A 27,976-nucleotide genomic window follows, 5' to 3' on the forward strand; every position below is an offset into this window, starting at 1 on the left:
AAAAGTTCCTCCACGTTTATTAAAAAACCAAACAGTAGATTTAAAAAGCCGTTCCGAGTCCTACTCAGCAAAACACCCAGTGCAGGTTTCTCTCCTTTCTTTCTTCCTTTCTCTATCGGTGAGGATTCTCCCTAAATCAGCTGCTTCTGTTCATTTTATATATATATAATCTTTGAGTTGCGCCACGCAGCGCTTGCTTTAATTCATTAATTTATTTCCCATCAGCCGAGCTGCCTCCAGCAGAGCAGCGGTGCTGCCACTAACGCTGCCACTAAGCTTCCTGTCCGTGTGTCCATGCCCTGAGCCGGGGGTGGGGGGAGAGGGAGAGAGAGACGGCGGAGGAGGGTGGGAGGGGGGCGGCCCTCACTCTCCCACGTGCGTCCTCAGGTGGTACTTGAGGGACTGCTTGTAGCGGAAGCACTTGGTGCACTCGGTGCAGGGGTAGGGCCGCTCGCCGGTGTGCGCCCGCTGGTGCTCCAGGAGGTGATGCTTCTGGGTGAAGTTCTTGCCGCACTCGGTGCAGTGGTAGGGCCGCTCTCCCGTGTGGATGCGCTGGTGCTCCAGGAGGTGGTGTTTGCGGATGAAGCCCTTCCCGCAGACGGCGCAGGCGTGCGGGCGCTCGCGGGTGTGGATGCGGTAGTGGTTGGTGAGCTTGGACTTCTCGCTGAAGGTCTTGTCGCACTGGCTGCACTGGTAGGGCCGCTCGCCGGTGTGAGTCCGCTGGTGCCGCAGCAGGTGGGACGGCCGCGTGAAGTTCTTGCCGCACTGCGGGCACAGGAAGGCCATCTCGTTCTTGCCGGCGTGGATGCGCTGGTGCATGATGAGGCTGATCTGCAGGCGGAAGCTGCGCCGACACTCCCCGCAGGTGAAGGGCCGCTCCCCGACGTGCGTGATCTGGTGCTTGCTGAGGCTGGACTTGTGGCTGAAGCTGCTCTCGCACTCCGAGCACTTGTAGGGCTTCCCCGGGGCCGGCGGCCGCGTCGGGGCTTTCAGGCCGTGCTCGGGGCGGCGCGGGACCCCCACGGCGCGGCGCGTGTGGCTGCGCTGGTGCAGCAGGAACTGCTGCTTGTTGCGGAAGCTGAGGTCGCACTCGTGGCACTCGTAGGGACCCTCCTTGAGGTGGTTGCGTTGGTGGATCACGAAGTTGATCTTCAGCATGAAGCTCTTCCCGCACTCGGGGCAGATGTAGGGCCGCTCCCTGGTGCGGTTGCGCTGCTGCTGGCTCATGGCCGGCTTCATCTCGCCCGCTTCCCTCTCGCACGACGGCGTCTTGTGCACGCGGGCGGCCGCCAGGCTGCGTGTAGCCGCCTTGGAGCTGCACTGCGCCTCGCAGCCCAGCCCGGCCTCGTGGCTGGGGAATGGCGGTGGGTCGCTGCGGCCCGAGAACATGGAGCACGGCTCGTCCACGTCGTCCTCCTCCTCCTCCTCCGTCTTGATCACGATGCCGTCCTCTGTCAGGGGAAAGCAGAACGCCGTTACGGCCCTGCAGGTGGGACGCGGGGTGGGGGGGGGTCAGGGCACAGGGAGCTGCCAAAGGGACTCTGCAGCCCCCAGCTGCGCTCCGACATGGGCAGCTCCTGCTGGCAGCAGGGTGGTAAGCAAGGGGAGAACAGACAAGCTGCCCCTCGGCCTCCCAGCTCTGAGCGCTCAGCCCGGCACCACCCCCTCCTTCGGCTTCCCAGGCATTCAAGGCCAGGCTGGATGTGGCTCTGGGCAGCCTGGGCTGCTGGTTGCTGACCCTGCACACAGCAGGGGGTTGGAACTGGGTGAGCACTGTGGGCCTTTGCAACCCAGGCCATGCTGTGATTCTATGATTCTGTGGTACCCCGAGGCTGCTGATGCTCTCCTGGTCCCTTCCCATTCCTCCTCTCCAGAGTTTGCTCATTCCCTGCATGTGGATAAATGCCTCTGTCAAACCCCATCCTCACTCCTGCAGCTCCAGCACCTTTCCCTACCCCAAGCCCCTGGCTCTGCTCCGTTTCCATCCCCAGTGAGCGCTCTGGATAAAGACTGCTCACAAACGGAGCCCCAGGGCTGTGCTGGGGACACCGCATCCCCACCACGGTGCAGCTCAGCAGCCCCCAGACCACACTCGCTGGCTGTGTGCCTCCTCCCAGGCCCCTCCACCCCTCACCTGTGCAGCTCCCGTGGTGCACGATGACCCTCTGGATCTCACTGTAGTCCCCGACGTACTCGGAGGGGTCGCCCAGGCTGGTGCCTGGCAGCTCTCGGGGAGGGGACACGGAGCCATAGGGGCTCTCGCAGGCGGCCTCCTCATCTGGGCTCTGGAAGCTGCCCTCCGACTGCCCTGACATCCCGTGCAGCTCTGGGTTCTCGGGGCTGTCCTCAGGAAGCAGCTCCTCCGTTTTGATCACGACTCTGATCCCAGCTGCAGCAAGGAGAGACGCGACCAGCAGTCATTCTCAGGGGTCCCAGCAGCCCCTGGCTGCCTCCCACAGGGCTCTCCCCACTGCTGTGCCCCCCCGAGGTGCACGGTGTGCCCCTGCCCCTCACCCAGCCCCACTGTGAATGCTGCACACTGACTCCCCGCTGCCTCTGAGCACTCTTTGCCCACTGCCCAGTACCCTCAGACAGCGCAGACCCCAGGCTGGGGGACAGCAGGGGATTTTCTCACTTAACATCAAGCTTTTCCTGGCCAAGGTGGGAATGACACAACCCAGGATGCCTCCCAGGCCCACCACCTCCCACCTGCCGATGTCCCCCTCCCTGCAGGTCTGTCCTGCACTGGGCACAGGCAGAGCGGCTTGTGGAAGGCTGTGGCTCCCTCAGATGGCTGCAGCAGGAGCTGAGCTGCCTCTCCTTCCCCCACACGCTTCCCGAGGACGTGCTCTGACTGCGATGCTCCCCACACTGACGGCTCCCCATCTCCAGCCTCTTCTTGCCCTGCTTAATGTGCCGGGCCATACCTGGACATCAAATCACCCAGCAGCCAAACCTTTCCCAGCAGCTCCCGGCAGCAAAGCCCCGAGTGCAGCCCCCTCCTGCCCTGGAGGGGTAGGTGGGCTTCAGCCCCCTCCCCCCCCCACGGCCGCCTCACCTGCGGTGGCATCGCTCATCATCTCGCTCTCCTCCAAGTCCTGCTCATTCCTGACCCGCGGTTCCTCTCCCTGCTCGATCTGGGACAAAACACCAGGTTTGGAAATTGCATAATCTGTTGAGAGACAGAGGGATGGAGGGGGGGGGTTACTGCAGAGGGAACGCAGAGATCCCCCATTTCCCAGCTCTCCTCAAACCCAAAGTGTTTCACCTCTGGCCCCAGAGCGGGGACTTCTTACAGCTCAACAGACCAAGCCCCATAAGGTCCCAGCTAACACTGCGCTGGGATGTTTGGTTTCCCCCAGGCCCAGAGGATGGGGGGAAGCCCTTGGAACAACTGCGGGCTGGGAAACAGCTGAGGGGGAGCTCAGGAGGGTCCCGTGGGACAGCACCCACAACAGAGCGGGAGGGGGGACCCTACGCAGCCCCACACAGCAACAGAGTGGGACTGGGAACCTCCTCCTTTTTAAATGGGCCATTTGGGTCCTTGTGTGTGTAGGACACCCCAGAACCTGCAGCACACGCACGGCTGGGGAGCAGCGCCTGGATTTACCCAGCGAGATCAACGACTCGTAGTTCCCCTTCATCACGTTCTTGTACAGCTCCTTCTGCCAGCCCTCCAGCTTCTCCCATTCCTTGTCATTGAAGCAGACGGACACGTCGTCAAACGTCACCGGCACCTGCGACCACAAACACCTGCTCAAACTGCAGATAGAAGCATTGCAGCCGGAGCGCTCACGTCGGGGTGCAGATGCTCCATTTTCAAGTCCCAAAGGCAAACTGTCCCCTTGGTGGAATGGTCACATCGTGCAAAGAGCAGATGAATGAATATTCATGGCGGGCGCCTTTTGTTGTTTTGGAGCCCGAGCTGTGCAGGCAGGCACTGCCCTCCTGCAGCAATCCATCGTGTGCTGCTTCCGTGGGCACCAGCAGCACCCGGCGCTGGGGATCCAGCATCGTATGGTGCCAAACAGAGCTGGGGATCCAGCACCAAATGGTACCAAACAGAGCTGGGGATCCAGCACCGTATGGTGCCAAACAGAGCTGGGGATCCAGCACCAAACGGTGCCAAACAGAGCTGGGGATCCAGCACTAATAGTACCAAACAGAGCTGGGGATCCAGCACCAAATGGTACCAAACAGAGCTGGGGATGCAGCACTAATAGTACCAAACAGAGCTGGGGATCCAGCACTAATAGTACCAAACAGAGCTGGGGATCCAGCATCGTATGGTACCAAACAGAGCTGGGGATGCAGCACTAATAGTACCAAACAGAGCTGGGGATCCAGCACCGAACAGTGGCAATGAGAGCGCTGCCAAGTCTTCCTGGCTCCTTGGTTCAGACTCCAGTTGTGCTGGGCAGTGAATGGCTGCGGCACAGCTGTGTGAGCCGGAGCTGCAACCTCCTCCCTCAGCTCCACCTTAGCTCTAAGCATCTCCCACCAGAGGCTTCCCCTGGCCCTATGGGGAGCACAGCTCCGCTCGCAGCTCTCCTCCCCATCTCTGCCCCCTTGCAGGGGTGACTCGTGGCGCAGCAGTGCCCGCTCCCTGCCCTCACCCCAACCCGGGCACCGTTACCTTGGGCACCTCTCCCTTCCTGCCGGGCGGCAGCCGCAGGATCCAGAAGTTCCTGTTCTTCAGCAGGTTCTCCATGTTCTCCAGGCGCCGCTGCAGCAGCCCGTACTCCTGGATGAGGGTTCCTAATGCGGCACATTTACTCTCCAGCTGGTTCCCCAACTCGGCCGCCGTTTTCTCGCAATCGATCAGTTTCTTTTCGGCCACCCCGGTGCGACCCTCCAGCTCCAGCAGGCGGGTGGCGTGGGAGTCCACCTTCCTCTCCACCGCCTGCACGGCCGCCACCACGGTCAGGGACAGCTCTGCTGTCTGTGTCTCACGCTCCGAGGTGCGTTCGGGGCCGGCGCGAGGCCGGAAGGGTGAGGGGCAGCGCGGCCGCATCCCCACCTCCGGAACCTGCAGGGATGGGGATGTGGGGTCACCGGGAGGGCTGCGACCTTGGGGATGCACCCGGATGTACCCATAGGTTGGGAACGGCCCTGAGAGCCTGAGGACACCCTGAGCTGGGGGCACCCAAAGGTTGGGGACATTCAGAGGTGGGGAACTCAATAGGATGGGGACACCGAGGGCTGGGGGATGCCATGGGGGGAGGACAGCCGTGGGATGGGAGCCCCGATAGAGTGGGGACACTCCAAGGATGGATATCAGTGGGCTGGGGACCCCCACGGCCCGGGGCTGAAGCAGCCTCATTGCGGTGGGGAGGTGGGGACGTCCCTGCCCCTGCTCCCATTGAGCTGCTTACGGCCCCGTGGGACGGGCAGGGGGATGGAGGTGACAGTGGGGCAAGGAGGGGGGAAAGGGACAGCCGAGCCCCGTTGCCATGGGGACAAAGAGGTGACACCCGGGGATGAAGGCTGGGGGGGGGGGGGGGGGCGCCGCTGTCAGCCGGCCGTGTCGCCATGGGGACGGGGAGGTGACACGGGGGGCAGCCGGCCGAGACACCGCGGTGGGGGCTGGGGGGGGAGGGAGGGCGGCGGTGGGGAGCGGTGACAGCGGGGGGAGGACCCCGACGGCCCCACCGTTCCCCCCCCCCCCCACAACCCCCCCGCGCAGCGCCCGACCGCGGGTATCGGGTGGGGGGGGGCGGCCCCGAGGGGGAGCCCCGCTCCGGGAAGGGCGCTCCGTCCCCGCCGCGGCCCTCACAGCGCCGCCCCCGACGGCAGCGCCGACGCCGAGGCCCGGCCCGGCCCGGCCCGGCCGCCTCCCTCCGCCGCGGCCTCGACGGCGCGGCCCGCCCCGACGTGCGGCCCTGCGGCTGCGGGGCCGGGCCTCCCCCACCCCCGGGCGGGCCCTTACCTGAGCGGGAGCCCCCTCGGCCATGGCCCTTTGTTCCCTGCCCGGTGCCCCGGGGGGGGCCGCGGCCGGGAGGATCCGTTGCCCGTTCGCTGCTTCACCTCCGCCCGCCGCCGGGCATCGGGCAGCGCCCGGGGAGCTGCGGAGCGGAGCGGCGGGGCGGGGAGGGGGCGGCGGGGCTGCGGCGGGGCGGGGGCGCGGCCCGGCGGGACCTCGGGGCGTCTGAGCTGCCGAGAAGGTGGAAGGGGGGGGGGGGGGGAAGAGACCGAGCGGCTCCGGGTCCCGGCTCCGCCGCTCCGCGCTCCGGCCCCGCCGCTGCCCCGCCGCGCCGGCAGGGGGCGGGCGGGCCGCCGTCCGCCGCCGCGCGGGCCGCGCCGGGGGCCGCAGCCGGGCGGGGCGGAGCGGAGCTGGGGGCGCCCTCCGCCGCAACAGCGCCCCCTGCCGGACCGACGGCATCACCGCGCCCCGTCGGGGCGGCCCCGCTCAGCGCCCCAACCCCCACCCAACCCACAGCCCCGCGGCGTCGCGGCCCGGTGCGAAATGGCGGCCGGAGGGCGGCGTTGCCATGGAGACCGACCCCCTCCCCCCCTTCCCCCGCGCAGCCCCCCGACTTCTCCCCGCTCGGTGCCGCCGTCGGGGCTCCGTCAGCGATGCGGAGATGGGGACTCGGCGCTGCCCGCGGGAGCGGCCCGGCCCGGCCCTTTGTCCCGCTCTGTCCCACCCGCCTCTGGGCTCCGTCTCACCCCATCACACCCATCCCATCCCGCTGTGCTCCCGTCCACCCCATCCACCCCATCCCATCCCGTCGTGTCCCATCCCATTGTACCCACCTGCCCCATTAATTCCATCCTGCCCCGTTAATTTCACCCCATCCGTCCTGTCCCATCCTTGTCCCATCTCTTTCTATCCCATCCTCTTCCATCCTGTCCTGTCCCACGCTGTCGCACTGTCTCGCCCCATCCCAACCCATCCCATATCATCCGCCCAAACCCATCAATCCTTTCTGCCCTGTCCCATTCCATCCTGCCCTCCTCGTCCCATCCCATCTACCCTGGTTTATCCCGGTCTGTCCTCCCCTGTCCCATCCCATCTCTTTCCATCCTGTCCTGTCTGCCTTGTTACACCCCAGTCCCATTCACACCACCATGTCCCATCCCATCCATACTTGGATCTCTCACTATCTTGTCCCATCCCATCCATCCTATTGTGCTCCCATCCCATCCCATCCCATCTCATCCCATCCCATCCCATCCCATCCCATCCCATTTTATCCACCCTTCACCATCAATTCTGCCCTACGCCATCCATCCCATCCCATCCTTTTCTGTCCCATGCTTTCACATTCTCTCACCCCATCCCATGTAATGTCCCATCACATCCATCCCACCCATTTCATTATATCCCATCCAGTCTGTCCCATCCCATCCATCCTTCTCTCATCCTCCCCATCCCATCCTATTTCATCCCCTTTGCCCCAATTCTACCCTGTGTCATTCCATCCTGTCCCACAGTCCCATTCTCTCACCCCATTCCATCCCACCCCAACCCATCTGTCCCGTCCCATATCATCCATCCTGCTCTGTCCCAGCCCTTCCCATCCTGTCCCTTTCATCTCATCCCATCCTACCCCGTTCCATCCTGTCCTATCCTGTTGTTGCATCCCACCCCACCATATTCCATCCGTCCTGTCCCATCTGTCTCACCCTATACTATTCTATTCCATCCCATTCCGTCCTACGTGTCCCATCCTTTCCCATCCATAACCTGATCTCTCACCCTCACACTATCTCATCCCATCCATCCTGTCCCATTTTCCTCTTGTCCCCTCCCCTCCGTTTTACTCCCCCCTACCCTACCCCACCAATTCCACCCTGCCCCATCCCTCCTGGCACAGCTCTGTGCTCTCAGCCCCATCCAGGCCCCAAATGTGATCCAGGCCAAATGCTACTCCTGACTTTGGTCACATGGGCTGACAGCGAGGTGTCAGTGACAGCGGGCGTGAGGATGGGCACAGTCCACGTGGGTTATGGAAGGGATGGGAGGGACGGGCTGACGCAGCATCTCCCCGCTGCGATGCTGAAATGGGGGCACCCGGCCTTTGGGGCACAATGGCAGCAGGGACCTGAATCGGGAGCATCAGCGGAGCCGTGTTTGTGTTTATTTATCTGGGATATACTTGGTTCAGTCTTTTTGTCCCACTGGCAAACCCTCATCAGACGCACAGGGACGAGGATGAAGCCACCACCGCTGTCCCGCGTCCCACTGCCAGCCAGGAAGGACGGGAGCACATTGTTCAGCCCCGGCCCAGCGGGATGGGATGGGATGGGACGGCTGCCAGTGGCAGCAGGAGCTGGGCAGGCACCAGGAGCTGCTCCTGGGTGGGACAAGGAGGAAACGGAGCTTCCGCTGCAGACAACGCCGACACAGCCTACAAGCACACACAGCCTACAGGCACACAGCCTACAAGCACACACAGCCCACAAGCACACACAGCCCACAAGCACACACAGCCCACAAGCACACACAGCCCACAAGCACACACAGCCCACAAGCACACACAGCCCACAAGCACACACAGCCCACAAGCACACACAGCCTACAGGCACACACAGCCTACAAGCACACACAGCCTACAGGCACACACAGCCTACAGGCACACACAGCCTACAGGCACACACAGCCTACAGGCACACACAGCCTACAGGCACACACAGCCTACAGGCACACACAGCCTACAGGCACACAGCCCACAGGCACACAGCCCACAAGCACACACAGCCTACAAGCACACAGCCTACAAGCACACAGCCCACAAGCACACACAGCCCACAAGCACACACAGCCCACAAGCACACAGCCTACAAGCACACAGCCTACAAGCACACAGCCTACAAGCACACAGCCTACAAGCACACAGCCCACAAGCACACACAGCCTACAAGCACACAGCCTACAAGCACACAGCCTACAAGCACACAGCCCACAAGCACACACAGCCCACAAGCACACACAGCCCACAAGCACACAGCCCACAAGCACACAGCCTACAAGCACGGCCCTGGGGCTGTCAGCCTGCAGCCCTGCAGCACGGCGAGAGGTGACCGACGTGCCGCGGGGACACGTGGCAATGGGGCGGCCCAGGAGGGTGAAGTGTGGCACACAAAGAGGGCAGTGCTGCAGCTCCAGCAGCGGCTGTGCACCTCTGGTTGTGGCAGCGGCGTTGGCGCACGGTGCAGCCCTCACTCGGCTCGTGCCGCTCGGTGCAGATGCAGGTGAGGAGCAGCCAGGTGTGGGGCTGTGCACAGCCACCACCGCGACAGGAGCAAAGGGAACGGGGCTGCAATCACTCCGCTGACACGGGCTTCGGAATGGAAACACTGTATTGACGGACTTTACAAAAGTTATTACAAAACACAACCACTGATCAGCAGCCAACGATACACAGCGGCAGACACTGCTCACAGTCACCTTGAGAACAACACCACTGAGTGCCAAGTTCAACCCATATTTACACGGACGTCTGGAAAACTCTGGTCAGTCACTGCATACATTGAAGTGTTTTAGATCCATGGTGAAATATAGTGCCACACATTTCATTGTATAATAATAATAATAATAATAATTAATAATAATAATAAGAACAACAAGAACAACAACATCCTACTTCTAGATTAACTAAAAACCGAACAGCTCTTTACAGGGTTAGGAGAAGTTCCTTTCACTTGTCTGACTTACCTGAGTGTGAGAACAAACCCAGTAATAAAATCACAGTAAAACCATCTTTACCGACGGGAGTTCCTCCGACAGACCAGCAGCTCTGCTCCCTCCGGCCAGAGGGAAACGACAGCCCGACTGGTGCAGGCAATGTCCTTCCAAAGCACGCAGACGTCTGTGCCTCCGTGCACCCACACCTGCTCTCCCAACTCCTCCTGCTCCAAAGTCCTCAGCCCTTTCTCCTTCCCGTCCTTTCCTCCTCCACCTTCTTTTTCTCTCACCTTGCACTTTGTTGCACTCTCTCTCCTCTCTGCTTTTCTGCCTTCGACAAGTGCTGCGTCATGTCCCTAACCACGGCTCCGTGCCCTTGATGGCAGCCCAGCCTGGTGGCACAGGACAGCTGCTCGAGGTGCGTCACTGCAGCCGGAGCGGGCGGCCCGGGAATGGCATCTTCCCTCCCTCCCTCGTCCAGCCTTGTGGTAAAACGAGCAGAAAAAGAATGAAAGCGAAAGCTTGTCACTCCTGAATATGCACAAAGATAGGTGGGGAAACACCTGCTAAATACAGATCCCCAGAGAATCTCCAGGAGCATTCTCTACAGGCAAAATCCAAACCTGCGCGGGGGACAACTAATACGAGGCCGACGCTGCCGTGGAAGTCCCACGTAACCCCGCGGGGTTGAAGAGGTGCCCAGGCCTTCGTATCAGAGTCTGTTTGTTTGTTTTTTAAAGAGGAATTCCTAAGATGCTTCGACAAAGCGGGCTTGGAAGCAAGACCACACGGATTAGCTGCGATACGAGTTCACCTCTCATCATGCTGCACGTCCACCGGCTTAGACCGTTCCGTCACTGCGAGCCCTTCCGCCCCGGCCGCCCACCGCTACTGCTTGGTTTCTGTCTTCAAACAGAAGAGGCTGGTTTGAGTGGCCGACTCCAGGTTGTGCTGCAAGGCCTCGTCCATGGGCTGGGGGTTGCGGGAGTGGATTTTCTGGTGACAATTCAGCGACTCCTTGTAGCGGAAGTGCTTCGCGCAGACGGGACATTGGTACGGGGTCTCCCCGGTGTGGACGCGCCAGTGCTTGAGCAGGTGGTCCCGGCGGATGAAGCTCTTCCCACACTCAGTGCACTGGTACGGCCGCTCCCCCGTGTGGATGCGCTGATGGCGGATGGCTTTGGACAGGTCCCGGAAGTCCTTCCCGCAGTAGGTGCAGGTCAGCGGCCCGTCGCCCTTCCCCGTATGGAGCTTCTGGTGCAGGATGAGGCTCACCTCCAGGCTGAAGCTCTCTTTGCACTGTGAGCAGGTGTAGGGCCTTTCCACCATGTTGTTCGGCCTGATGAAGCCATACTTGAAACCGGAGCCCTTCTCTGAGTTGGTGCGCTTGGACGGCCTGGAGCGTTGGCCTTTCGCAGAGGATTTGGACTTCTGCCTGAAGCTTTCCCCAGCCTCCAGTGAAGTGCAGGCTTCCTCTTCCACGTGCGCTCTCTGATGGGCTGCAAAGAGCTCCTTGTCCAGGAAGCTCTGCCCGCACTCGCAGCAGATGTACGGCCCTTCCTCTGCGGCCATTTCCTCGGCAGCTTCCTTCTTTGACAGCTCCCTCCCACGGCGCGAGGAGCGCTTCAGCCCATTGCCTGCTGCACCTCTCTGCTGCGGGCCCGACCCGCTCCGATTCTTGCTGCTTGGCTTTAACTCTTCCTCCGGGTTTGAGAAAACATCATCCCACTTTCCCACTAACGAGCCAGGAAGCTCAAGGCTGTCGGGGCATTCCTCGTCACACTGCTGCGCATCTGACGGAGCAGAGACACTCATGTCATTGCTTTGAGATAAGAACAGCCTCGTTATTTAGACTGCAGCTCTTTTGGGGCAGAGGTGATCTCTGCTTTGCACACTCAAGACAGAACCTGGCACCACAGGGCTGCAAGTCCCAACCAGGAGCTAAGCAGTACTGCAGTACAAAGCCAAAGTATTTTGACTTCCTGGGAAAGCTCAGACAGTGTGATGGTGAGACCTCTCTGCATAGCTAAACAAAGGGAAGAAGTGGGTTTCTCAGCTGGAGGTGAACCAGACCATGTCAGCATGTGGCATAGAATAAAGACAAAAAAATAGAGGGAAGAGGGATAAAACCTCTTCTCTGGGGCTTGTACAGTGCTTAGACCTGGGGCTGACTGATCTCCCATGGTAACTCAGAGCTCCTGCCAGTGACCCCAGCAAGCAGGATGGAAAGAGCACAGAGGATCTGGGGGTGTAAGAAAGAGGTCTGAAAAAAACACAGGTTTTTGCAGCGCATAAAGATAAAGGTGTGCCCACATTTGTGTGCACAGAGCAGACCGTTCAGCATTCCCCGTCACTGGGCTCTCCATTTGCTCGTCGCTTTGCCAAACACCTGAACGTGCAGCTTGAGAACAGGCTGATTGTTTTGCATCAGGCTGAAATTCAAGAAGAGCATCAGCCGGAGCAGCTCAGCTGCTTGTGAGAACAAGGCCAGGAGACCAAAGCCATGTTCTAGCAGGGTGTGCTTCCCCAAGCGGCTTCTGTGTTCCCGTGCTTCAAAGCAGGGACACGGAGGGACAGGCAGCAACAAGGACATGCCTTGTGATGCACCGCAAAAAAGACTCACATTTGGCTGACAAATAAAAGCTGTGAAAAATATCACTTTACACTTTAGTGGAAGAGACTTGTAAGAACACTGCTGCTAAAGCCGTTGAAGCTTTCCTGCTCGTCGCATACTCCAGCCCCTCTCCACATCCTAGCCAGCCAACAAACGTGCTACCTCACTGAGAAAGCCAACACTGTGCAGGTGCCCTGCACCCCCAGCCAGCCCACAGCTGCTTTTACAGCCTGCTACTCGTGTACCGGAGCTCCTTCTGCATGTGTGTCATCCATCTGCCACGGCTGTCATCCAGCTCCCATGCTGAGCCTGAGGCAAGCCTGGCAGAGACCGCAATGATGGCAGGGCCTCCTGCAGGGACAGGCCTCAGCCAGAGCCAAGAGCCTGAGAGCACCTCTAGCTGCCCCTCCGCCACTCTGCACAGCACTCAGTGAAGCTCTGTGCTTCTAACTCACATGTGTTGGGAGCCTCCATGCTCTCTTCTTCTTCCTCTTCTTCTTCTTCGGAACCGTAGTGACTTTCAGCCAGGGTATCCTCGTATTTACTCCACGAGTTGTCATCGGGACCGGGGAAGAAAAACTCTGCGCACAGGAGGAAGAACAACCTGAGTTTACGCTCACAGCTTCCAGCTGCCTTACAGAGGGTTTCAGGACAGATGGCAGCAGCAGCAAGGAGACGGCTAGGAGAGCAAAGCCACCGCTGCACTCACGGACAGTGCTGGCCGTACTCGTCAGCAGAAGCAAGGGGAAGAGCACAAATGACTGCGGGAGCTGCATCTGCTTTCCATCACCCCACTGCAACCCAGGAGCTTCATGTCTCACCGGTGCTGGGATCCGTAGGGGTTTCTCCTCCCTCAGAGTCATCCTGGTCCTCAGCATTGGGATCCTCTCCTTGCTCAATCCGTGACAGGAGGTCAGGTTTTGAAATTGCAGTATCTGTACGTTCAAAAGAAAAGAACAAAAAAAAAACCAACAAAATAATCAGAACGTTTCCTTTGTCCTTTCAGGGCAGAGAACCTTAAACCTTCACCCACCGACCTTCCTTCACTGCTGGGGAGGACGGGTAACGGAAAGAGACTTAAGAAGATGCTCTCACATGCCTGCACCGCTCGCCTTGTCTGGGCCCTGGGACAATGAGCGGACTGCAGGAGCACGCTCTGCTCAGGTGAGGAGCACCTCCCAGCCTGCAGCACAAGGAGCAGAATAAGAAAATGCATCTGTGCTTACCTTCAGGCCTCCTCTCTTCTCCTCTGTGCTAAAGTCCGCGGATCCATTGCAATGGGAGCTTCAGCTTGGGGTCAGAACCAGAGCTGTCAGCCAGCGGCAGCAGCGGAGGTGCCCTCCCCACACGGTTCCCTCCAGCCCCGGATTGCCACAGCCAGAACCGTTCCTTCCTACTCGTCCGAGTCACCGGCTGCTTGTGGATTTTGGTGGGGGAAATGGGAAAATTAAGATTTCCCCTAGCATGGAGAGCGGAAACTTCATTTTGAAACAACAAGCGTGAGCCTCTGGGTTTTAATTTCCACCACTGCTCTGCTGGATCCGTTAGCCTTAACGAGGACCTAGCCTTAAACCCAATTAATCAAAACAAAAGGGAACCTTCGGATTAAGCACAGATACATTTTTCTAAGCTCCAGGCTCAGATCCACGGATCTCTTCCAGCAGGACTTTTACGTTCCTGCACCTTCCCAGCAGGACTGTCGTGTACGCGGGAGGATGGGGGTAGTATTTATCCACTGCCTTTTTCTCTTCTATACAGGGACTGCCCAAAAAACTGTATTTTAATAAAAATAAAAGCTGGAAAGACGTGGATCGTACAGAACTGGAAGGCAGGATGGTTGTCTGCCAGGGATGTCTGCGGCCCCACATTCGTGTCCAGCCAAGGCAGCACCATTCCTCAAAGCACACAAATGCCCGAAGCTCTCAAGAGGGCTCCCGGAGGTGCAGCACAGTCCCGCAGTCAGGACTGGAAGGAGCCAGCAGGGCATCTTTGTGCAGCGTGGAACAATCTGCCCTCAGCCATCAGAAGTGAAGCAGAAGGCTGAGACCTGCAGGAGAACATTGCAACACTTTGCACAAGAAGTGGTCTCCAGCACCAGGCTCGGGGTGAGGCAGAGCACCAAGGCAGACAAACTGTGCCTTCCTTCCCTAGGAAGCGTTCTGCTGATGGGAGGGCAGACCTGCACACAGGGCTGGGAAGAACTGCTGGTACTCATCCAAAGCAGCAGCGAACTGATGCACCCAGCACTGTAGATCTGTGGACCTTTGCAGCACCACAAAGCTCCCTTTTTGTCCAGAGCCTGTAAGTCTCTCATGTCCCTTGTCCTCATAACCCAGGTCCTCTCAAGCTCCAGCTGGATGGCCAGAGACCACCAGAAAGGCAGAGTCACTGCACTGCTCAAAACATCCATCCACTGCACAACTAACGCAGTGAGGAGCAAAGTGCTGAATTCTGGGGCTGCTATTGGAAGTCAGCGTAAAGACCTGGCCAGACCTACTCACCACCCACCCTCCCGGATCCACCAGGCACAGCCTGGCCCCGAAGAACCTGTGATGCCAAAAAGCACAGGGCAAGCCCCAGCCAGCCTTTACCCATTGAGATCACGGCCTCGTAGTTGCCCTTCATGATATGCCTGTAAAGCTCTTTCTGCCACTCGTTCAAGTTCTTCCACTCGTCCTCTGAGAAGCTAAATGAAGTGTCGTTAAACGCCATGGGGACCTGCAATTAGAACCACCATATATTCAGCTGTTTTCATGGAAAAGCTCAGGTGGGAGAGGACTCTTAGGATCATCAAATTCCACCCCCCCTGCCACGGGCTGGCTGCCCCACAGCTCAGGCTGCCCAGGGCCCAGCCATGGCCTCGGGAACCTCAGCTCCAGACAGTGCCAGCACCTCATCACCTCTGGGTAAAGAATCCCTGCCTAACATCCCATCTAAATCTCCCCTCTTTTAGTTTAAAGCTGCTCCCCCTTGTCCTGTAGCAATCTGCCCAGATAAAAAGTCTCTCTTCCTCCCATTTATAAGCTCCTTTTATGTACAAGAAAGGCCATAGTGAGGTCTCCCCAGAGCCTTTTTCCCTCTAAGCTGAACACCCCCAGGCTCCTCAGCCTGCCTTCATAGCAGAAGTGCTCCAACCTCTGAGCATCGCTGTGGTCTCTGGATCCACTCCAAGAGCCTCTTGTCGAAAACATCTAAGGATGTTTTCTCATTCAACCCCCCCCATGCCTGGCTCGTGCCCTCGCCTCGGCTCTGTCAGCTTGAAGGAATACGATGGTATTTTTCTCCACCACCTGCCTTGCCCCCCGCTCAATCTCCCCATGCTTCAGACAACATATTTTGCACAGATTACAACACAGGCTCTTTTCCTGCTCAATTTTGAACACAATTCTGCTGCAATCTCCTCTGAACAAGAACTGAGTGTGCGTGTACAAATACAAGCAGGGGTTTGGGGACAAGCCACATCGTGACCCTCCGCCTGACCTAAACAGCAACCCACCCGTGTGCTGGGTTGAGCACCAACTGCACGTGCACAGGGGTGTGCAGCCACATAGATGGACTTGTGAGTTGTGTGCTGATCATCCAGTGGTTGGGGCCTGGAGCAACTGCCTCATGGGGAAAGGCTGAGATCCCTGGGAGTGTTCAGCCTGGAGAAGGGAAGGCTACGAGGGGATCTCATCAATGTATATAAATGTTTAATGGGTGAGGGGAATGAAGCCACGTTTTTTTCAGCAGCGCTCAGCAACACAACAAGAGGCAGTGGGCATCAATTGGAACATAGGCACACATCTCTGCCTGGTCATGAGAAAGAGTTTCTATAGCGTGAGGGTGGCAGAGCCCTGGCACAGGATGCTCAGACAGGTGGTGGAATCTCCTCCGGAGAGATTCAAAACCCGCTGGACACTTCCCCATGTACCCTGCTCTGGGTACCTGCCTTACAGGGGGTTGGACTGGGGAGCTGCAGAGGTCTCTTCCAACTCCTGGAAGTTGGACTTCCAATCTACATTAGAGAATCACGGAATCATGAGGTTGGAAGGGACCTACGAGATCATCCAGTCACACCGCTTTCCCATCACCATTGCTACCACAAGCCACTAAACCACATCTCACAGCTCCTCATCCAGGCGCCCCTTGAACAACGCCAGGGACGGCGACTCCACCACCTTTCTGAGCAGCCATTCCAGTGCCTGACCACCCTCTGAGAGAAAGAGTTTTCTCCATATATCTAATCTAAACCTCCTCTGGTACAGCTCGTGGCCGAAGCACAAGCTCTGTATCACAATACAGAATCACTGAGGTTGGAAAAGACCTCTGGGATCCCCAAGTCCATCCCCGGCTCTTCACTATCACACTCACCAAACCACATCCCTCAATGCCACATCCCCACAGCTCCCTGGGCAGCCGTGCCAGAGCCCAAGTGCTCTTCTGAGAAGAAACTGGTCCTAGTACCCAATCCCAACCCGCCCCTGGCACAACGGGATGCCATCACCTCTCATCCTATCCTATCAGAGGCTGACCCCACCTTGCTACGTGGGGGTGAGATGAGGTCTCTACCACAGCCCGTGGCCCCTCGGTTACCTTGGGGACTTCCCCCTTGGCCCCCGGGGGCAGCCGCAGGATCCAGAAGTTCCTGTTCTTCAGCAGGTTCTCCATGTTCTCCAGCCTCTTCTGCAGCTGCCCGTACTCCTGGATGAGGGTTCCCAGCGCCGTCCACTTGCTCTCCAGCTGGTTGCCGAACTCCACGGCCGTCCTCTCGCAGCCGATCAGTTTGCTCTCGGCCATCCTCATCCTGCCCTCCAGGTTCATCAGCTGCGCCGCCTGCGCCTCCACCTTCCTGTCCACGGCCTGCACCTCCGTCACCAGCGTCACCGAGATCTCGGCGGCGGGCAGCTCGGCCTCCCCGCCGGGCCCTTCCTCGGGGGCGGCCAGGGCTTGTTCCAGGGACAGCTCCTGGGGCTCCATGGCCCACTCCAGGTCCTGGGGGGCGGACGGACACACGGACGTGGGCGGCCGGGCCGGGCCGGGCCGAGCGCTCTGTGGGAAGCGGGGAGGGCGGCGGAGCGCGGGCGGCGGAGCGGGGCGGGAAGCGCTTACCTGAGCGGGAGCCCATTCGGCCATGGCCCTGCGAGAGCGGACGAGCGGAACGGAGCGGAATGAACGGGGCCGGGTGGAGCCGGGCGGGGCCGGGAGGGGCGGGGAGGGGCGGAGCGGGGCGGCGGCGGCGGCGGCGGTGCGGGCCCGGCGCCTCTCAGCAGCGGCGGAGCAGAGCGGCCATGGCGCGAGCGCGGCGCACGCTGGGAGCGGCGGGGCGGGGACACAGCGACACCTGGCGGCAGGGAGGAGTCGGGGCGGGAGGGAGCGATGAGACGGCGGGGAGACGGGACCGGGCTGGGAGTGCGACAGTGAGATAGAGAGATAGAGAGATACAGTGAGATAGAGAGACAGTGCGACAGCCTGAGCCACAGCGGTGCCACAGTGTGACAGTGCATCATTGCAACAGCCTGAGTTGCAACTATGTTGCAAAGCCTTCGACACTGTCTCCCATGCTGTTCTCCTGCAGAAGATGGCAGCCCGTGGCTGGGATGGGTGCACTCTGGGCTGGGTAAGGAGCTGGCTGGAGGGCCGGGCTCAGAGAGTGGTGGTAAATGGAGTTCAATCCAGCTGGTGACCGGTCACGAGTGGTGTTCCCCAGGGGTCGGTGCTGGGGCCTGTCCTCTTCAACATCTTTCTTGATGACCTGGATGAGGGCATTGAGTGCACCCTCAGTAAGTTCGCAGATGACACCAAATTGGCTGGGAGTGTGGATCTACCTGGGGGTAGCGAGGCCCTACAGAGGGATCTGGACAGGCTGGAGAGCCGGGCTGAAGCCAATGGGATGAGGTTCAACAAGAGCAAATGCCGGGTCCTGCACTTTGGCCACAACAACCCCAGCAGCGCTATAGGCTTGGGGCGGAGTGGCTGGAGGACTGTGTGGAGGAAACGGAGCTGGGGGAACTGATTGATGCTCGGCTGAACGTGAGCCCACAGTGTGCCCAGGTGGCCAAGAAGGCCAACGGCATCCTGGTGTGTATCAAGAATGGCCAGCAGGACTAGGGAAGTCATCCTGCCCCTGTACTCGGCATTGGTGAGGCCTCACCTCGAGTACTGTGTTCAGTTTTGGGCACCTCAGCACAAGATATGGAAGTACTGGAGCAGGTCCAGAGAAGGGCAACGAGGCTCGTGAAGGGCTTGGAGAATCAGCCCTACGAGGAGAGGCTAAGGAAGCTGGGGCTGTTTAGTCTGAGGAAGAGGAGGCTGAGGGGAGACCTTATTGCCGTCTGCCAGTACCTGAAAGGTTCTTACAGTGAGAGTGGGGCAGGTCTCTTCTCACTAGTGACAAGTGACAGGACGAGGGGAAATGGCCTCAAGTTGTGCCAGGGCAAGTTCAGGTTGGATATTAGGAAGAACTTCTTTACAGAAAGGGTGGTTAGGGACTGGAATGGGATACACATGGTTAGGGACTGGAATGGGATACACATGGTTAGGGACTGGAATGGGATACACATGGTTAGGGACTGGAATGGGATACACATGGTTAGGGACTGGAATGGGATACACAGGGAGGGGGTTGAATCGCCATCCCTGATGTGTTTAAGAGCCGTTTGGATGTGGTGCTCAGGGATATGATTTAGCAGAGGGTTGTTAGAGATGGGGTACTGGTCAGGCTGTGGTTGGACTTGATGATCTTCAAGGTCTTTTCCAACCTGGGTCATTCTATGATTCTATGTGACACCGTGACGGTGCGACAGCCCGAGCTGCAGACAGTGTAACACTGCAACAGCCTGAGCTGGAATAGTGCAACTGTGTGACAGTGCAACAGTCTGAGCTGCAACAGTGAGACGGTGCAACAGCACAACAGTCTGCAACGCAACGCTGGAGCACTGCAACAGCCTGTTCTGCAACTGTGCAACCCTGCAACACTGCAAGAGCCCCCGCTACAACTGTGCAACACTGCAACAGCACAGCTGCCTGCTCAACAGTGCAAGCGTGCAACAGCTTATGTTGCAACAGTGCAATGCTGCAGCAGTGCAACGCCTGGTGCTGCAACCGTGCACCCAGCAGTGCTGTACGTAGCATCATTCAGCACCACTATGACGTCACTCAGCACCACTGTGACGTCACTCAGCACCACTATGACGTCACTCAGCTCCACTATGACGTCACTCATCACCGCTCTGATGTCATTCAGCACCGCTGTGACGTCACTCAGCTCCACTCTGACGTCATTCGGCTCCACTCTGACGTCATTCAGCACCACTATGACGTCACTCAGCACCACTATGACGTCACTCAGCACCACTATGACGTCACTGCACACTGCTGACGTCACCCCACTCCTCTACCCCGTGACCTCCCACCGCTGCGCTGTCACCTCATGCCGTCAATGCCGCTCCAATGGCGTCCCACACCGCTCTGACGTCATCCCGCGCCATTGCGATGTCACCTCTGACGTCATCGCACATGACTGACGTCACACCGCAAACGCTCTCCCGCCCTCCGACTCCACAGGTCTCTCCCCGCCTCCGATTGGCCGCCCCGCAGCCAATCCGCGTGCGGAGTCCGATGCCGGCCGCCCAATGGAGTTGCAGGAGAGGTGCGGGGTGGGGCGGGGCTAAACGCGCGCTCCCGACGCCGGTAGCGGGGCCGCGCGGTGCGGAGCGGGGCGGGGCCATGAAGGAGGAGCGCGAGCAGCGGGGCGCCCTCGGTAAGGACCGGAGCGAGCCGTGGGGATGAGCGCGGCGTGCGGCTGGGAGAGGTTCGGCTCATGAGCTCCCGGTGTCTCCGCAGGGCCGTGGGCGGACGAGGATGGGCACGGGGAGGAACCCGGCGCCCTGCCGGCCTGGGAGCGGCGCTGCGGCAGCTCCGGGCCGGGTCCCGCTGCGGGCACGGCGGGGCTGAGCGCCACTGAGAGCAACGGGACGGGGCTGAGCCCCACTGAGAGCAACGAGACCCGTCTGCGGTGCTGCGAGTGCACCGAGTGCTCCGAGTGCGGCCTCGGCTCCACGCGGAGGGCCGGGGCGGCGCTGCGGGCCGGCATGGAGCGGCTGCCGGCGTGCAGCCCGACCGGGAGCTGCCCCTCGCTGTGCGGCGCCTGCGGCCGAGGCCTGGCCTTGGAGCCGTCGGTGCCCCGCAAGGAGCGCAAGGAGCTGTCGCTGACCGAGAAGGTGCGTGTGCTGGAGGTGCTGGAAGGCCCCAAGGTGTCCCAGAGCGAACTGGCCAAGCGCTTCGGCGTGTCGCAGCCGCAGATCTGCCGCATCATTAAGAACAAGGAGAGGATCCTGAGCGAGTGGAGGCGCAACGGCAACCCCGAGCGTAAGAGGAACCGGGAGGGCAAGGAGGGGGCGGTGGAGGCCGCTCTGCTGCGCTGGCTGGAGGGCGCCCGAGCCGCCGAGCTGCCCGTGAGCGGCACGTTGCTGCAGCTGAAGGCCAAGCACGTGGCCGAGGCGCTGGGCACGCCGGGCTTCGAGCCCAGCGGCAGCTGGTTGACGCGCTTCAGGCTGCGCCACAACGTCGCCCTCGAGAAGCCGACGGCGGCGGCGCGGGACGGCGGGGCAGAGCGGCACGGCTCCCAGCACGGCTCCCAGCTCGGCTCCCAGCTCGGCTCCCAGCTCGGCTCCCAGCTCGGCTCCCAGCTCGGCTCCCAGCTCGGCTCCCAGCACGGCTCCCAGCTCGGCTCCCAGCTCGGCTCCCAGCTCGGCTCCCAGCTCGGCTCCCAGCACCGCCTGCTGCGCAGCTACGCGCCCTCCGAGCTGTTCGGCTGCGGGGAGACCGAGGTCCGGCTCGGGGCCGGCGGCGAGAGGCTGACGCTGCTGCTCTGCACCAACGCCGACGGCTCGGAGAAGGCGGCGCTGCGGGCGGTGGGACGCCGCTCAAACCCGCCCTGCCTGCACGGCGTCAACCCGCAGGGCACGCCGTGGACTTACCGCGGCGGCGGCCGCCTGAGCGCGGCGCTGTTCGCCGAGTGGCTGCGGGACTTCAACGAGGAGATGCGGCGCAAGGGGAAGAGCGTCCTGCTGCTCGCCGAGGAGCGCCAGGAGCGCCCCCACCTCGAGCTGTCCAACGTGCGGATGGTCTTCACGGCGGCCGCGCTGGCTCAGCCCCTGCACCGCGGCATCGCCAGGGACCTGAAGGGCCACTACCGGCGCCGGCTGCTGACCCGGGTCCCGGCGGCTCGCGGCTCGGAGCCGCCCACCCTGCTGGACGGCCTGCACATGCTGGCACAAGCGTGGGGCGACGTGCGCCCGGGGCTCATCGCCGGCTGCTTCCGTGCCGCCAACTTGAGCCCTGATAGCAGCCCCGACACCATGCCGGCACCCGTCTGGCTCGGCCGGGAGCAGCTGGAGAGCTTTGGGTTGATGGATGAGGGGTCGGAGCGCCTCGGGGATGCTGACACGGCCGAGGACTGGGACGGGGGGACGGAGGAGAGCGAGGACTGTGCGGAGCCGGTGGCGGTGCGGCCGTGTCCCTCCGAGCCTGAGCTGTGGGACAGCCTGGCCACGCTGCGGCGCTTCCTGGAGTGCCGGGCCACCTCGCCGGACCTGTTGCAGATGTTCTACATGCTGCAGGATGCTGTACATGCACTGACAGCCAGCGCAGAGCCAGCACTGCTTGGGGACAGCCATCCCCGGCAGTGAGTGGGGTGGGGGCACCCATGGGTGTCCCATCGCCACTGTGGAGCTGCACTGTGTATGATGGGAGTGGGAGGGGGGGGGGGATGATGCCACCGTGATTGCTGGGCCCAGCAAAGCAGAATGGAGCTCCAGAGGTTGGCAACAGGCACATTAAAACTGAGCAGGTCAGCAAAGCACGGAGTGCTGGTGATTGTTGTCATTTAACATCGTGCCTTCCAGCGCAGCAGTTAACAGAGGGCCGCATGCCTCCAGGCTGGGGTTTTGCTGCTGACAGCAGCAGTGCCACCCTGAGCGTCCCATTGTCCCATTGTCCCATTGTCCCATTGTCCCGTCCCACTGTGCTAGGGACAGACCCCACCGGTGGCACCATGGGAGCCCCCAGCACAGCCCCCCGATGTGTGCGGGACCCCTCAGCCTAACACAGCCCTGGGTACCTCTGGGGGCACCTCGTCCTCAGCACTGCCATCCTCTGCAGCGCTGTGTCCCCAGGTTGGGATGGGACATGGGGACATCAACCAGTCTTCGTATGAGTGCACAAGGGACAGCTGGGGACAAGGCTGTCCCCACAGCTCCCGAGGGTGCCTCGTGCCCCTCCTGCTGGAGCTTGGAGCCCCCTTCACACAGAGGGACCTCTGCTGGTACCCAGGGTCAGTTTGGTGCTATGGAGAGCTCCAGGTACTACCCAGAGCCGGTGGCTGTTGGGTCGCTGCTCCCTCAAAAGCAACGGGGCAGAGCGGCCCGTGGGGGGGTTCATGGGGTGTTTAGTGCAGGGGGGGCTCCCGGGGACACACCTGGGCTGGGACACGTGGGAGGTGCCTCGCCCCGCCCCCCTCCGGCAGCGCCGCGCCCCCGGTCCCGCCCCCCGCCCCGCGCAGCGCTACGCGGCGTCGTTGGGCGGCGCAGCCGGTAGGGGGCGCCGTAAGGCCGAGGCGCGCAGCCCCGCGCCGCGCCGCGCCGCTCGGAGGCGGAGGAAATGAAGGCGAGTTCCGCCGAGGCGGGAGCCATTACCCGCCGCCGCCGGAGCTGAGCCCACCCAGCCCGGCCCCGCCGCTGCCCCCGCCGCTCCCCCCGCGCTCTCCCGGCCCGGCACAGGTAGGCGGCGCCGCCCTGCCCCGCGGGGAAGGGGGGGCGGTTCGGCTCCTCGGCCGGGCCCGGTGCTCCGCCGGGAGGTTGGTGGGGGGGGGGGGAGGTCGAGGGCAGGCACCGGCCCCGGCCCCTTTGTTACCCCGGTGCCCGGCGGCGAGCGCGAACAAAAGGCGCCCGGAGAAGGGCAGAGCGCCGGGCGCGGCGGGGCAGCGCTTGGCCGCAACGAGCGGCTCGGAGCCCGGCCCGGGGAATACGGGAATACAGGGATACGGGAATACGGGGATACGGGGATATGGGGATACGGGGCCCTGCGGCTGCGGCCCCGGGCCGGGCTCCGAGCCGCTCGTTGCGGCCGAGGCCTTCGCCGTGTCCCGCCGGGCTCACGCCGCGCTCCTCGGGCGCTCTCCGCGGCCGGCCCGGGAGGATGCTCCGCTCCCGAGGCCTTCACCGAGCGCACGCCGCGGTCCGGAGCCGCTCCCCGGGGCCGAGCGGGGCCGCGAGCTGCGCCGTGCCCGAGCTGCTGCTCACCGCGGCTTCCAGCTGTTCCGCTCGGCCGGAGCTCCGGCCGCGGTTCCCTCCGGTGCCGTGAGGCGCTCACCGCGTTCCAGGCCTTTGCCGTGGCCCCGCAGCCCCTTCCTGCCGGCCCGAGACGTTCACCATCTTGCCCGGGGTCTTTGCCGTGGCCTTGAGCTGTTGCTCATCGCGGCCGCAGACTTTACCCCGGGGCCGTCGGTTCGGAGCTCGCTGCATCCAAGGCCTTTGCAGGTGTCTTTGCCACGGCCGGGACGTGTTTGCTGTGAGTCTTCACTGTGGCTCCAGGTTCTCTTGGTGGAGCTGAGGGCTTCGCCGTGGCCCTGCGCTCCTCACTTGGAACCTGCGTGCCGTAACCCAGCAGGTGGCCGATGTGTTGGCTCGCTCTCCCCTTCCCAATGGGAAAGAACTGAAAGAACTGAGTTTTAAGGTTCTCAGCGTGGCCAAGATCCTCACCGAGGCCTTCGCCACAGCCTTGAGATGTTCACCACAGCCACAGCCTTCACCACAGCCCAGCACTTGCACCACAGCCGAGGTCCTCGCTGCGGCCACCCCCAAGGTCCTGGCCGTGGATGTGGATGCTGTGTGTGCCCTGAGCTCTCGCTGTGGCCCAGCAGCAGTCGCTGTGCTGCTGAAGCTGTCGCTGTGGCTCCTGCCATGGCCCTGAGGCTCTTACAAAGCACGTTGTGGGGCACTGAGTGTGCACCCAGGGCTGCTCCCCACTGCCCTAATGTGACTCCGATGCCTCCCCATGGCCTGGAGGCTCTCCCTGTTGCCCCGTGCGTGGCCCTGTGGTGCTCACGGTGCTCCTGAGGTTCTTGCTGTGGGACCGCAGCCCTCGTCACTGTGCTGTGACCCCTCTCCGTGCCCCCCGTAGCTGGTTGGGGGCCCTGGGTACCCCTGCTTGGAGAGGGCCGGGGTGTCCCGCCGTATCCCTGCCTGCCATAGGGGCCCCGTGGGGCGATGCTCTGCCACCACCCACCGCTGCCCTTTCCTTTTCTCCCCTCCCAGGTGCCGGGGCGAGGGGATGAGGTGCCCCCCTGCCGCGTGGTGTGCCGAAGCGGCTCTTTAGATCCTCCCCGGCCCAAGCCTCCCCTGCCATGGATGCCTCGGGGGCCGTTGCTTCGGCTCCCTCCTCCGCGGCTCCCTCGGGCTCCCGCAGCCCCATGTTTCCCCCAGGAGCCGACAGAGAGGAGTGGGGACCGAGGTTCAATTGTGCCCCTTCCACCTCTGCCGCAGCCTCGCAGGCGATGCCAGCGTCTGGCCGGAAGAGGAAGGCCAACTTCTCCAATGACGAGACCGAGACGTTGGTCTGGAATGTGGTCCGGCATTTCAGCGCCCTGTATGGGTCCGAAGCCCTGCGGGCTCACCCCGTGCGGCGGAAGCAGCTCTGGACCCAAATCCAAAGCCGTGTCAACTTCCTGGGCTACACCGAGCGCTCCATCGACGACCTCAAGCACAAGTGGCGCGACCTGCGCTTGGACGTCAAGAAGAAAATCACCTCCAAGAAGCACCTGCCCATGAACCGCGCCGGGGGGCCGCTCCACAAGCCGCGTCTCACGCCCCTGGAGAAGATGGTGGCTTCCACCTTCCTGCAGGCCAGTCACGACTCGGAGCCCGAAATCATCCTGGACCCAGGTCAGTCGTGGTGCTTCTCTGGGGCAGCAGATTCCTGTGCTGCAGCCCTGTCTCATGGCTGATGTCTGCCCTGCGAACGTCGCCGGGCTGCGGCGCCCCAAGGGCTGCCGAGCAGGTGGATGGTGGAAGGAGACTCGTGTTGCTCTTGTATGTGCTTTGTGTCGGGGCTGCAACATGCAGCAGCGCTGCACTGCCAGCGGATCCGAACAGCAAAGCACCGGGGCTGGAAATCCACCATGGAAATAAACTGGGACTGAGATGGGCACATCAGGCATTGCAGAGCGGGTCCTTGTTGTTGTTAAATCCAGCACATTGCTTGGCCTCGCTGGATGCCATCTGAAGGAAGCTGGGAGAAGATGGGGCTTTATTCCCTCGGTTCCTTTCAGTGCTGGTGTCCCTCACTTATAGCTGAAGTCAGGGAGCAGCAGCTGCATTACTGTGGTAGCGTGTGAGGCTGGGGGGCTCCTGGGCATGCTGTGCAGGAATACGGAATACACCTGAGTCGTGGTCTCACGCAGGTTCTGCTGTTGGATAACACTTAATTCCCTCAGCTGACCCAGGGGGGGGGATGCTTGTGGGGAAGGTGCTGGGCTGAAGTAGCCAGTGCTGCGGGTTGGGCCATTCCATTGTGGATGGCAGGGCACCATGGCTCTCGTTTCTCTTCCGAAGCAGTTTTGGGCCATCTCTGAACCAGAACCTCTGCGTAGTGCAGTGCAGAAAAGTTTGGGGCTTGAGGAAGGGGACTGGGGGAGGGAAGTTCAGGGGGTGCCAGCTCAGTCCTGTGGGCAGACGATGACAAGCAGCCACGCAGGTGTTCCCTTTAGGAGGCACTTTGGCTGAGGCTGGGTTCTCTCTGCCCCACAGATCTGTTCTTCCCCGGTGCATCCAAGCAGTCCTTCATGCACCTGCAGCCTGGCGTGAGCCACCCCAGCATTTACATCGACACCAACGGGCAGCCTTCATCCCTGCCCGACGTGGAGGGCTCTGCTGCGCCCCGGCTGGCGGTGCAGAGCCCCGACCCCTCGGTCATCTGCGAGTACAGCCGAGGGGAAGGGCAGAGCAGCTCGGGTAAGGCTGCAATGGGGCTTCGTGGGGGGAGAGAGGAGGGCAGAAGTGGCTGTTGGGACCTGGCTGAGGTGGGGAGCGGTCTGTGCCTGGAGCTGGTCCTGCTGTGGAAGAGCCCAGCGCTGAGCCAGCCCTATGGGCGCTGCCTCCAGACCTGCGCAGCCCAAAGAGCTGTGGGTGCGTGAGCCCAGGGCGCAGCTCTGTAGGCAGCAGTGCTGCTCAGTGGCAGGAATCGCAGCGGGGAGGTGCGCAGGGATGGAACCTTGAGGGATGGACAGGCAGCATCAGGAAGGGGTCGGGGCGGCGCTGGGCCGATGTGGCAGCCATGTGTGCTCACAGGGGCTTCTGTTCTCTTGCAGCCGAGTCCGGACCGGAGCTGCGGACTCCGGACATGACAGCCATATCCCCATCCCTGCGCAACGAGTCCCTCGTCTCCTACGCGTCCATGTCGGAGGAGGAGGATCGGGAAGGCCGGGAGGTGGAGAGGGGCCACGGCGGGGCGGCGGTGGGGCTGCAGCCCGGACCCGAGGCCCCGATGTCAGCAGAGGAGGACATGAAACTGTCCCGCCAGGCCATGCTGATCCGCCGCTGCAGCTCCCAGGGCTCCGTCACCTCCCTGCCCGAGGACCCCCTGAACCCCGCGGACGCTCACTCGGACTGGGGCCACGACGGGGGATCCGAGCTGCCCGCCCTGGGCCGCGCTATCGACTCCTCGCACCCCGAGGAGCAGGCGGGGGGCTCGGGCCCCGAGGTGGGCTCTTTGCCCAGGGTACTGATGGGGCCCAGCTGGGAGAAGCCCCCCGAGGAGGATCCCCCCGCTCGCTCCCCGCTGCACGGCGGCGCCCTGACCGAGGAGTCGCTGCCCTCCTCCGCCTCTCCCCCGGGGGACGCCCCGGCCGCCCCCGGTCCGGCCCGCGGCCTGGGCTGCTCCCGCCTGCGGGAGGACCGCCGGGACAGCTGGAGGACTAACATCCATCACCTGCTGGACCTGGAGGAGCAGTGGGACCAGCTGTACCACCAGGAGCTGGCCATGTGGCAGGAGGAGCGAGCCACGCAGCGCGAGGAGCGCGCCCGAGACCGCGAGCTGCAGTTCCGCCTGCTGGGCGTCCTGACGGACATCCGCGACGAGCTGCGCTACCTGCGCCAGGAGCGGGCGGGCAACCGGCAGAGCCAGGAGCCGCCCGCGGAGCCCCGGCCGGAGCCCGGCCCGCTCCTCGAGCAGCCCAAAGCCGAGCCCGCCTTCCCCGAGCCGCAGCCGGGAAGCGCCGCCTGGCCAGAGACCGCCGTGCCCGGCCGCAGCCCCTTCGGCAACCGGGGTCGGGGCCGGCGCAGGGGCCGCCCGCGCGGCTCGGCGTCCAGACACAGACGGCTGTTCCTGGCCAACAGCTAGGGCCGGCCGGGGGGGGGGACGCCGTCCCGCGGAGGACGTGCTGTGCTTCAGCCCTCCCCGGAGCCGTGGGGGCCGGGAGCGAGGTCGGTGCCCGCCGTGCCGGCACGGAGGTACGGGAACGCGGGCGGCCGGCACCGTGCGCGCCCCTCAGCCCGCCCGGCGCGTGTGCGAGCCCAGGCTGGGGGGGGGCGGCCGTGCACGCGTGCAAGGTGCGTGCGTGCGCGGTGCCCGCGGGGCGTGCGTGCGACGGCGCATAGCGGAGTAGGATTACTACCTTGGGGGGGGGGGGGGAAGTGTTAGGAACACTTTTAGTCGCTGGTGGGCGAATATTTTATGCAAATCATTTAATGACC

The 27,976-nt window shown here is 62.2% G+C and overlaps 3 protein-coding genes across 4 annotated transcripts; 2 read left to right on the forward strand and 1 right to left on the reverse strand.

Annotated features, from left to right (window-relative positions):
- On the reverse strand, positions 1-23,592 carry LOC140247939 (uncharacterized). The gene is made up of 15 exons (XM_072328139.1): positions 23,528-23,592; positions 17,337-17,630; positions 16,821-17,219; positions 14,837-14,963; positions 13,067-13,180; positions 12,701-12,826; positions 10,524-11,424; positions 9,922-10,113; positions 8,103-8,188; positions 5,930-6,333; positions 4,637-5,029; positions 3,611-3,737; positions 3,059-3,172; positions 2,135-2,389; positions 1-1,451 (listed from the first exon to the last, which is right to left on the reverse strand). The coding sequence occupies exons 2-15, from the start codon at positions 17,358-17,360 to the stop codon at positions 364-366; spliced, it is 4,350 nt and encodes a 1,449-aa protein (XP_072184240.1). The 5' UTR covers positions 17,361-17,630; positions 23,528-23,592; the 3' UTR covers positions 1-363.
- On the forward strand, positions 19,932-21,969 carry LOC140249124 (tigger transposable element-derived protein 3-like). Its single transcript, XM_072330447.1, has 2 exons — positions 19,932-19,986; positions 20,070-21,969. The coding sequence occupies exons 1-2, from the start codon at positions 19,953-19,955 to the stop codon at positions 21,914-21,916; spliced, it is 1,881 nt and encodes a 626-aa protein (XP_072186548.1). The 5' UTR covers positions 19,932-19,952; the 3' UTR covers positions 21,917-21,969.
- On the forward strand, positions 22,845-27,879 carry LOC140249125 (uncharacterized). 2 transcript variants are annotated; one of them, XM_072330448.1, is made up of 4 exons: positions 22,845-23,005; positions 24,542-25,168; positions 26,033-26,236; positions 26,593-27,879. In XM_072330448.1, the coding sequence occupies exons 2-4, from the start codon at positions 24,631-24,633 to the stop codon at positions 27,621-27,623; spliced, it is 1,773 nt and encodes a 590-aa protein (XP_072186549.1). In that variant the 5' UTR covers positions 22,845-23,005; positions 24,542-24,630; the 3' UTR covers positions 27,624-27,879. The 2 variants fall into 2 exon arrangements, with proteins under 2 accessions (XP_072186549.1, XP_072186550.1); XM_072330449.1 differs by having other exon boundaries at positions 24,770-25,168.
- The last annotated feature ends 97 nt before the right edge of the window (positions 27,880-27,976 follow it).

Source organism: Excalfactoria chinensis, chromosome 2, assembly GCF_039878825.1.
Source record: "Excalfactoria chinensis isolate bCotChi1 chromosome 2, bCotChi1.hap2, whole genome shotgun sequence".
Lineage (NCBI taxonomy): Eukaryota > Metazoa > Chordata > Aves > Galliformes > Phasianidae > Excalfactoria > Excalfactoria chinensis.

What these genes read in the sequence shown, in the direction of transcription:
- LOC140249125 (XM_072330448.1), top strand. Translation starts at nt 24,631, where the DNA reads ATGGATGCCTCGGGGGCCGTTGCTTCGGCTCCCTCCTCCGCGGCTCCC. An exon ending in CGAAATCATCCTGGACCCAG is followed by an intron (nt 25,169 to 26,032) that starts GTCAGTCGTGGT and finishes TCTGCCCCACAG; the next exon opens with ATCTGTTCTTCCCCGGTGCA. An exon ending in GGAAGGGCAGAGCAGCTCGG is followed by an intron (nt 26,237 to 26,592) that starts GTAAGGCTGCAA and finishes GTTCTCTTGCAG; the next exon opens with CCGAGTCCGGACCGGAGCTG.
- LOC140249124 (XM_072330447.1), top strand. Translation starts at nt 19,953, where the DNA reads ATGAAGGAGGAGCGCGAGCAGCGGGGCGCCCTCG. An exon ending in CGAGCAGCGGGGCGCCCTCG is followed by an intron (nt 19,987 to 20,069) that starts GTAAGGACCGGA and finishes GTGTCTCCGCAG; the next exon opens with GGCCGTGGGCGGACGAGGAT.
- LOC140247939 (XM_072328139.1), bottom strand. Translation starts at nt 17,360, where the DNA reads ATGGCCGAATGGGCTCCCGCTCAG. An exon ending in CATGGAGGCTCCCAACACAT is followed by an intron (nt 11,425 to 12,700) that starts GTGAGTTAGAAG and finishes CTGCTCCGTCAG; the next exon opens with ATGCGCAGCAGTGTGACGAG. An exon ending in CCGAGGGGGCTCCCGCTCAG is followed by an intron (nt 5,030 to 5,929) that starts GTAAGGGCCCGC and finishes CCATCCCTGCAG; the next exon opens with GTTCCGGAGGTGGGGATGCG.